We start from the raw sequence: 10424 nt of genomic DNA, 5'->3' as shown, positions 1-10424 counted from the left end.
TGATATTCTCAATTTCTGATAACTATTTCACCAATATTAAGTATTTGTTCTGCCCACATTTTGTCCCCACTAGCATCTTCAGTTTTGGAAAAATTATTTCCTCAGTTGTATGGTCAGCTGAACCTAACCTCTTCTTTTAACATTATTTAGATAAAGTAATAAACTTATTAAAATTCTCTCTAGTATTTTCTTATGTGTTCTTATTTCTAGTGTCTTCAGGCACTGACTGGTACTTACCAAGTCATTCTTTAAAGTTTTTCATGTGTGTACAACAAAGTATAAAACCACCTTTCAGTTTTCACTCAAGTTTTACATCATTGGTAGGAAGGCCATTGTTCTAACTTGAACACTTATTGTAAATTTTATTTGCCATTATTCCTGGTTTCTGGATAGAGTTGAAAGACTTGCCTTTTCATTGTAGATCAAATTTTTGCATTCTGTTTTCTAAGGATTGCCACTTTCAGTGACCTCTCCCCAGTCTCATATCCAAAACTAGCAATTTTAGGAACATTTTTTTTCCCATAAAAAGATTTCTTTGAGTGTTAACTCACCAACTGTGTTCTGTATTAAGATGTAGACCCTGGGCTCAACTTTCTCAGTAGCTCTGGCTCAGTTCTACACGTCGGCCATGAGTACTGTTAAGTCTGTGTGAGTTCTTTGTGATTTAAAAAAATTAAGCTAGTATCCATTTTATTAACAGTTTATAGCTCTCTGAACCCATTAAATAAAATAGAAATCCTTCAGTCTGTACTGAAAAGAAAGGAAGATGCCAACTAATAAAATGTAGAACATAATGATGATAAAAAACCAAGGGATGAGGGATTTAACTTCTGGAATGGTAGGAATAAGGTGCTCAGTATACCTCCTTAACAAAACAACCATTTAAATAGGAAAAAAAAAATTTTTCTTAATCATTTAAAGTATCTGAATTTTCCTAAGGGGATATAGCAAGTGGGGAAACATTCAAGAAAATCTACCAAATTTTGAACAGAACAGCAAGGATCTAGCATTTGAGTCACAACTCGCTGCTTCTCTCACAGCTGCCAGTCCAGAGCTATGGTTCCTTCAGGGAAAGTTGTTGACATTTCTTATCTTCCCCTGTCCTGTGATATAGAAGAAGCTCTATTTTAGGTAGTCATGGCGGAGAAGACAGACTGTCTTATCCCACTTAACACCTGCTCATAGTGCAGAAGCTTTACTCCAGGTCTGGCAGGCTGAGAATACTGGAGCCCTGATGGAACCCCACCGCAGCTTACTTACAAGGTGGAAGTTCCATGCCAGGAGAGGTAAATGGAGAAAATCAGGGGCTATACCCCTTCCTCACACACAGCAACACCGCTCATAGAACAGAGGTCTCTCTGGTGGAAGCCACCTGCTGTGTTGCTACTAGCTCCTCTGCAGTGGTACAGAATACAGAAGTTCTGCTCAGAGGAAGAGACAAGCTGTGAGGGTGAAGAGCTTGGCAGGTAGGCTTGAAGGGACTAACTTTATTTGGACCAGAGTATGCTATTCCTAAAGGTGTTATCAAAACCAGTGGAAATTTTGGCAAAGAGCAATTTAGAGGGTGCTCATAGCTCCATATACTCATATCAACAAGTAAAATAGAGCAACCAGAATTATAATGGAGAAATCTAGATAGACAACCAAGATAAGCCATTCTGAGATTGCAGTCAACCCTTGGGGGTCAGGAATGCTGTGTCATATGCATTAGGCTGCACCCAATCGGAAATAATTAGAGCACGATTTGAGTTGAGGCAAGTTAAAAACATTCCTCAATACATAGACATGTATAAGAAAATAATTCCATTTATGATAGCTTTCAAAAAATAAAATGCTTAGGAATAAATTGAACAAAAAAAGTATAAAACTTGTACACCAAAAAGTACAGAAAAACATTATTGAAGAAAATTAAACATCTAAATAAATGGAAAGACATCCCATGTTCATGGAATGGAAGGCTTCATATTGTTAAGATTGGCAGTACTCTGTGAGTTGATCTACAGATTCAACAAATCCCTATAAACATCCTCTTTTTTTACAGAAATTGAGAAGCATGATAAATTGATTTTTATAAGTGCTAAGAATATTCTATGGGAAGAAATAGTCTTCTTCATAAATGTTGCTGGAAAGACTGGATACCCACATTTAAAAGAATGAAATTGTATTCCCTATTTCACATCATACACAAAAATTAACTAAAAATGGGTCATAGACATAAAAGTATGAAACTCAGGAAAAAATGTAGGAATAAATCATTTTGTTCTTGGGTTAGGCAAAGCAAAATTGGAGAAAGTGATATATTTGACTACATCAAAATTAAAAACTGCAAATGATATCAAGAAATAAAATGACAACACAAGAAGGAGAAAATATCTAAATATATCTGATAAAGGTCTTGTATCAAGACTATATAAGAACTCTTACAACTCAACAATTAAAAGACAACTCAATTAAAAATGGGCAGAGAATCCGTATGACATTTCTCCAAAGATAAACAGATGGCCAGTAGGCACATAGAAGTTGCTCAATTTCATTAGTTATTAAGGAAATATAAATCAGAACCACAATTAGAAACTAGTAGGGTGACAAAAATTAAAACAGCAGGTATTGACAATAATGTGGAGACATTGGAGCTTTCATACGTTGCTTGTGGGATTGTGAAGTGCCACCTTGATAAACAGGTTGACAGTTCCTCAAGGTGGTAAACATAGAATTTATCATACAGTTCACGCCTGGTTATATACCCAACTGAAATGAAAACATAGATCCATGCAAAAACTTGACATGAATGTATAATAGCATTGTTCATAATATCCAGAAAAGTGGAAATAACCCAAATGTCCATCATTTGATGAATGGATGAATAACATGTCATATGTCCATACAATGAAATACTATTTGGCAATAAAAATAATACTACAACATGGATAGACCCTGAAAAGGTTATGCTAACTGGAAAAATGCCAGTCATAAAGATCCCATATTGTATGATTTTATATGAAATGTCTAAAATAGACGAAGGGCTGTGGTGAGGGAGAATGGGGAGTGACTATGTAGGGTTTCTTTTTGAAGTGATGAGAAATCTTACAAATGTAGATTGTGTTGGTGGTTACACAACTTGGACTATACTAAAAACCATTGAATTATGTATGTTAAATGGGTGGGTTTTGTGTTACTTGAATTATGTTTCAACTACAGATACAAAAATAAACTTCTCATAATGAATTCTGAAATGCACCCTATAAACTACAAGTTGTCTAATGACAAGAACCAATTTATGTTAGCCTCAGCCATAAACACTTGAGTTAATTTAGTCTCATTTAATTTCTCAGTGGGCTATCTACTAGCTAGGCAACATGAGTCAGAAATGGATCATCCTCTTAATTTGACTATTAACTAATCACAGTATTTGTTTGGAGCTGAATGTTTACAAGGAAAACCAATAACCGTTTTTATGTTTTCACAGCCAGGAAGCTTTTCTGTAGAGAAGTGTAGGAGCTCTCCATGCCTATTTAGCATAGAGGGATCTTATTACTTGACTTTTCTTGATCACTTTTTGGCTTTCATTGAATGTTTTCAAAGTTCTTCCTGTGCTCAGGGTCCCAGTTATTGATAAAGTGCTAGCACCTAAATAAAAGGGGTGATGCTAAAACAATGGTAAAAGTTTGATAAGCAAGGTATACATTGTCTCAAAGTATATCCCCACAAATGACTAATTATGTGGTATTTGCCAAAATGTCTAGCCTGAATCTAATCACAAAGAAGCATCAGAGAAGCCCAAATTAAGCGATATGCAACAAAATTGAAGTATAGTTTCCTAAAAGGTCAGGAAACACAAAGAATGATGGAGTCTCCAGATTAAAGACTTAAAAAGGCATATGTATTTATGTGTGAACTAAATGCAGTGTGTGTTTAAACTTGGATTTGGAGAAAAGAAAGTATAAATGGACATTGTTAAGAAAATAAAAATTGTCTAGAGATACTTCTGGTTATCTTGGGGAGAGGTTTTGAGCAAGGATACTATTGAACTGTAGTGGGTAGAGGCCTGGGATATGCTGCTAGATATACTACAATGCACAGGGCAGTTCTACAAACCGAAGAATAATCCCACCCCAAATGTCAATAGTGTGCTGCTGAGAAACCTTTGAGTCAGGTCATAGTATTATATTTGTTTTAATTTGATAACTATGCTATGGTTATGTAAGAGAATATCCTTGTTATTTGGAAATATTTATCAAAGTATTTAATAATAAAGGGACATGTTACTAACTCAATCTCAAACGATTTAGAAAAATTACATGTATGTGGTAACTAAGCAATTGGGGCAAAATATAAACTGGTAAATATAGGTAAAGGTGATGAGGGGGATACTTAATTATTTTTGAAACTTGTCTTAAGTTTGAAATTATTATAATCCCTAAAATAAAGAACCTGCCAAGTAAACAAAGCTGTGTGTAAACTCCTTGGGTTTTTTTTTTTTTTTTAAGCCCCTGAAGTTCATTATTTATTCAGATACTTTAGTGCTCTGAAAAAGAAATTTTCTACTTAGTAGAAGAGAATTTGATAGACTATCTACTTTGTCTAGAAAAACCTTTTGAGAAGTGGTGCTTTAAGTCCTGAGCCCTGATGGAATTGACTTTCATGGAAGTAGACAATAGTGTTAGGACTTTTGGTAGATGACAATATGTATAAGTAGAAAGCAGTTAGTCGTAATATTATTGGGCTTTTCTTCACCAAAGCATCAAAAGCAGATGTTTCTAAACATTGTAAATGTGCTGTCATTACAACATGTCAAGATTTTCTTCAGAGAAGAAACCTCACTGTTTTTGGAGGCTTTGATTACCTTTACTATTTCCAGAGGGTCTCACACAATTAGGATTCTTTTGCACTAGCACACACGTGCCATAAGGTTCAGGATCTGGTATAAAAGTATCAGTATTTAATGCTAAAGTGAAATTGCAAAGTTCTTAATTCCTCCATAACTTGTCACAAGTTTCTGGAAGAAACATCAGTGATTCCCATGTAATTGACCACTCGTCAGAACATTTGCTTCAGCTTTCTTCTGTTCCAAGCTACAAATCAGCTTGACCATTCTCCGGTCATACAGCTTTTTCCAGTAAAATAAAAATTCAAGCAAAAACATAATTTTAGGGTAGTAGATGTTTTCTAAGATTTTTTGCAAACGCAAAAAATTGCAAACGCAGACTTTTTTACCCATTATATGCTATAATAAAAGTATAAAACCAAAGTGTTTACTAGCTTTGTTTTTTTTATTTTTTAAAAGGAATTTCTAACTTAAGTTAGGCCTAGGGACCAACACCTACCCATAGTTACGATAGAAGACTCTCTTTCTTGAATTTCTGAGGCTCTTCTAGACTTTAATAACTAATGATGGTGATAACTATATAACTTCATCATATAGAGAGGCATCTTGTATTACTCTAAATTCCTAGGTCGAAATGAGTAATATAATTAATTTTTTATAACAAATTTTTTTCCTCTGCATGAAGAGTTTTTAGTATAAAAGGAAAGAAATTGAAGAAAAATAGGTCGTCTTGGTGTTAGTTCATCATGTTCATAGAGCCCTCAGGTCGCTCTTTGGCTATAATCAAATTGCTTCATTGTATATGAAGATTGGGTGAAAGGTTTGTAATTAATTATTTTTTATGGCACATTTAACAGTTTTTTCTTTTTTCTTTTTTTTGGGTCACGTAAAAGGAAAATTTGGTGGGGAAAATAGAAGTTGAGTAGAAATCAATAATTAATAAACTTCAGGTTGCCTTTAATGGTAAATTAATGACTTAATTTCCTTTAAAATCAGCAGTGATGTGGGTATCCAAATGTATAATGCATGATATATATATGTGTGTGTGTGTTTTTTGTTTTTCTGATCTGCAGATCATGAAGACTATGACCCACAAACCGTGAGGCTGGGAAGTAGATATAGTCATGTTCAAGAAGTCCAAGAGCGGCTTAACTTCCTTAGGTTTGTTTAAAACAATTAGAGTTGCTCTCTTTAAGATACAGATAATGCCACATTAATATGCTGTATAGCTTAGGCTATTTTTAGGTTGCCTTTTTCCCTTGCCACATTTTATTTTCCCACATGGAAATCATTACCTGAAAGTTACAGGACATTTCCCAATGTGTTCTTTTATTAAATTTTTTAGAATTATTGTCTGAATTTTAACTTTTTTTCTTTGCAGTATTTGAAGAGAACACATTTTAAGCTTTCGTATAGACTCCTGCTCTTTATATTTGTTTATGCTAGAAATATGTTTATTTTTAAAGAGTAAGTTTCCATATTTTGACACAACTAGCTAGAAAACCGTACTGACCTTAATAGTATGATAGACACTAAGGTAATGGGGACAAAAGGCTGCTGGACCAGCACCTCAAAAGGGTGGTTTGAGTCCTTTGGTGCCTTGTTTATCTTAGCAGTGGCTGACAAAAGTAGTCCAAAGTTACGTGTTTAATAACATTATTCTGATAGGGTTGAGGAAAAAAGGTTTATTCCCTTAAGCCAAAGCCAAATGTTGTACAAGGCTGAATTTGCTCAATGATAATTAGCTTTTAATGACTATACACTTATAGATATGAAATTGTTATAATTTTTGATAGAGATTTCTAGTGAATTTCAGAAATCGCATATAGCAGAAGAGCTTATTCAGGTGTGCTAACAAAAGTGCCCAGAGTAGTAGTAGTGAAATACTGGGGAATTTTCTCCTAGGCTGTATTAATTACAGACATATTTATTGAAATATTTGCTTAGTTAAATTAGGAAACATTTACATAATGATTTAACTTGAAAAACTCTAGCCACCAGATTTTGAGAAATTTGGCATTTGTTTGAAGTGTTTTGTGTGTTTTATTTTTCAACCACCTGCATGGAAGTACCTGCGTCCCCATATTTGAGAAACTCTGCCATAGTGAGCCATTGTTATTGATTGGTGTGTGTTGTATCCCTTAGATTTCCTAGAACAGAAAAGTGGTTATGAGCCCTTTTGCTATGTTTAAATTTGGTATCAGAATTCTAGTCCCTGCTCTGTTAATACCTATCTACAAGACCTGTAGCAACTCACTGAAGGGAAAAGAACCTAACTTTACCACTGTATATTCGGCCTGTGTTAAACACTTTACATTAATTCTCAGCAATGCATTGAGGCAGATATTATCCCCATTTGATTAATAAGAAAACCAAGATTCACATGGCTTAAACTACCTTGTTTGAAATCACACAGCCAGTATGTAATGGTGTTATATTATTCCACTATATCTAACTCCAAAGGCTGTTGTCTTTCTATTAGACCTCTTATTTTTCAAACCTATCTTGGAGCCCTTAGGACATCTGAGGAGCTTCCTCCAAGATTTCTGAACAAGCAGTGGAGATTTAATCCCTTTTTCTTCCTCTCCCAACAACTTAGAGCATCTCTGCTTTTATTTTAAACATTGGACTTCCAAATGGAATTGTTGCTTTAAGAAAGTTTTCTGCTGTCCTAAAGGGAAAAGAACAACTTTGAAAATAACTACAATTTACACATTGGACCTCAGTTTCAGATCTGTAAATGAGAGGTAGTAGGGTTAGGGGGGACTAGGTGCTAAAAGCTCTCTTTAATCTCAGCAATCTTAAGAAAATATTTTAAAGACCCTAGAAATGATTCCAGAATGCTCTGAAATGGGGAGGGAACATACTGACAAATATATATGCACCTTAACTCTAATGTTAAGTTATTCAGGATAAAGTGAGATATTCTCTTTGTAATTCAAAGATACAACAGACAGCATTGGTGGGTGATTTCTAAAAGAAATAAAAAGCTAACTGAAGAAAGAGACTATAGTTGTAACAGAATTCATGTTTATTATTGTCCTTTTTTAAATTACCAAATGGTCATAAAACTAAAAACACTTGAAAAGAACATCACTGAATAACTAATAAGCATCTGTTGACTATTGACACAAAAAGTTTAAATCATATGTAGGTTTTTCTTTTTAATGGGGTCAGGCACTGAGTGATGAATATTAGATCATCAGAAAGTGTTAAAATCTAAGCAGTTTTAACTCTTAAATGTCAATCAGTTGATTATCTGTGAAAGTCACTTAGTAGAATACCTCATTCTGCAATGATGCCTTATAAGCAGAATACTAAAAATCAACTTTAAACATACTTAACCTGTTTAAAGTTCAGGGACAAATCTTATTCAGTTTATGTCCAATCATCTAACAGAGTTCCTGGCACATTGTAGGTGCCCAGTATGTGCTTGTTAAATGAATTGATATCTAGTATATTTTAGTACCGGATAAAAGTTGAAAAATAAGTTCTTTTAAGATGTCAGTAAGAACTGGCACTTTTTCACTTGTAGTTAAAATAAAATTGTGATAGATTATTTCATATGTGTATAGACAGATTGCATTTCAGGATAAAAATTATGTAGGTCTAATTGCTAATTTTTTGTTTTTCCAAGATTTTTGTTGAAGGATGGCCAACTGTGGCTATGTGCTCCTCAGGCGAAACAAATATGGAAATGCTTAGCAGAGAATGCAGTTTATCTTTGTGATCGTGAAGCCTGTTTTAAGTGGTATTCCAAGTTGATGGGAGATGAACCAGACTTGGATCCTGATATTAATAAGGACTTCTTTGAAAGTAATGTACTTCAGCTTGATCCTTCCCTATTAACTGAAAATGGAATGAAATGCTTTGAGCGCTTCTTCAAAGCTGTGAATTGTCGAGAAGGAAAACTAGTAGCAAAAAGGAGAGCATATATGATGGATGATTTGGAGTTAATAGGATTAGACTACCTTTGGAGGGTAAGTGGGAAAGTGGGAACTTTGATCTGTTGCAGTTTTTCAAATAGGTAAGGAATCAGTTTTGCGTATAAATTATATGTATATATGCTTCTCTGATGTTTGTCCCAGGAGTTCATCCTTATCATTATGTCATTTGTCATGAGTTTTTTTTTGTTGGGTTTTTTTTGCTTTGCTTTCCCGCCTCCTGCCACTGATGTTTCTTTTGTCTCGGCTTAGAATCTGTTGCAGATATGTTTTTAGAAGTACATTAACCATACAGAATTTTTATGCCTCCTGGAAGTTATTGTTCTTCCTTTTTTTCATTGGAGATCTATTCCTCCTCAGTGTTAATGTTAGGTATTATATAATTAATGCTAAAATAAATAGAGGACAGAAGAGAACACTTTATTTAGAAGGATCTATGAATGTATACTTCATTGGCTAGCACTGTTTAACTTGTGATGGTTTTTCAATACCCGAGGAAGTAAAGTATTATCTATTTAAGGTTAATCTTTCTGCTTTTATATATGTATTTTTCTCTGATATAATTGACATAACAGCATATTAGTTTAAGGTATGCAACATAAAGATTTGATATATGTACATATTACAAAATGATTACCACAATAATTCTAGTTAACATCCATAACCACACAGTTAAAATTTTTTTTTCTTGTGATGAGAACTTTTAAGATTTACTCTTAGCAACTTTCAAATATATCATACAGTATTATTAACTATAGTCACTGTGTTACACATATAATGTACAGGACTCATTTTATAACTGAAGTTTGTGCCTTTTGACCACTTTGACCCATTTTGCCCACCTTCTGCCTCTGGCAGCCACCAGTCTGTTCTCTGTATCTATGAGTTTGGTTTTTAATTTGTTGTTGTTGTTTTTAAATATGGGTATAGTTGAATAATACGTCACATGTATATTGCATTTGTTCACTGCCCAAAGCTAAATTTCTTTCTGTTACCATATATTTGACCCCTTTTAGTTTTTTGTCTTTTTTAGATTCCATTTACAAGTGAGATCACGTGATATTTGTATTTCTTTGTTTGGCTTATTTCACTTAGCATAATGCCCTCAAGGTTCATCCATGTTGTCACAATGTAGTGTTAATACATTATTCCTGTCTTTAAGAATCTGACCTGTTCACAGCAGTTTATATTGTTTTTCCGGATATGAAATATTTTTTGAGAACCATAGACTAAGATTATTTGATCAGACTTTTAACTAAGCGAGGGGTTTTCAGCATTTTTTAATAATTTTTTTATTTTTCAATTACAGTTGACAATAAGTTTTCAACATTTTAAAACAGCAGAAACCCTTTTTAAAAACCTAAATTTACACAATTCTGTAAAATGTAAAACCAGTTGAAGTGTGAGAAAGGAAAGCCTGTTTTTTTTCTCTGCTTAGTCTCCTTGCGCATCACCCCCTTTCATTTCCTTAAGTCTATTATTGGGTCAGACCTAAAACTTCCTCAGAGCCCTAGAGTTCTGCACATAGTGTGAATACCACTGACATAATTAGATGGGTGATAAAAGATCTGTAGAAATGGGGTGAGTAACCCTCTATGCTAAACTCTATTACATGTTATAAAATAAATAAGTTAATGAGGATGTGGTACTGTGTA

At 33.9% G+C, this 10424-nt stretch overlaps 1 protein-coding gene across 7 annotated transcripts in view; it reads left to right on the top strand.

The window, feature by feature from the left end:
• The window catches only part of USP9X (ubiquitin specific peptidase 9 X-linked), a 118030-nt gene that overhangs the window by 58278 nt on the left and 49328 nt on the right, over positions 1 to 10424 (top strand). For all 7 annotated transcript variants that reach the window (XM_025051335.1, XM_025051332.1, XM_025051333.1 and 4 more), the window contains 2 exons: positions 5899 to 5986; positions 8463 to 8805. In XM_025051335.1, coding sequence (XP_024907103.1) covers positions 5899 to 5986; positions 8463 to 8805 — 431 coding nt within the window. The remainder of the gene's footprint in view (positions 1 to 5898; positions 5987 to 8462; positions 8806 to 10424) is intronic.

The sequence above is a fragment of the Pteropus alecto genome, unplaced genomic scaffold (genome assembly GCF_000325575.1).
Source record: "Pteropus alecto unplaced genomic scaffold, ASM32557v1 scaffold28, whole genome shotgun sequence".
NCBI lineage: Eukaryota > Metazoa > Chordata > Mammalia > Chiroptera > Pteropodidae > Pteropus > Pteropus alecto.
Note: the sequence above shows the minus strand (reverse complement) of the source record. Positions and strands in the feature narration are given on the sequence as shown.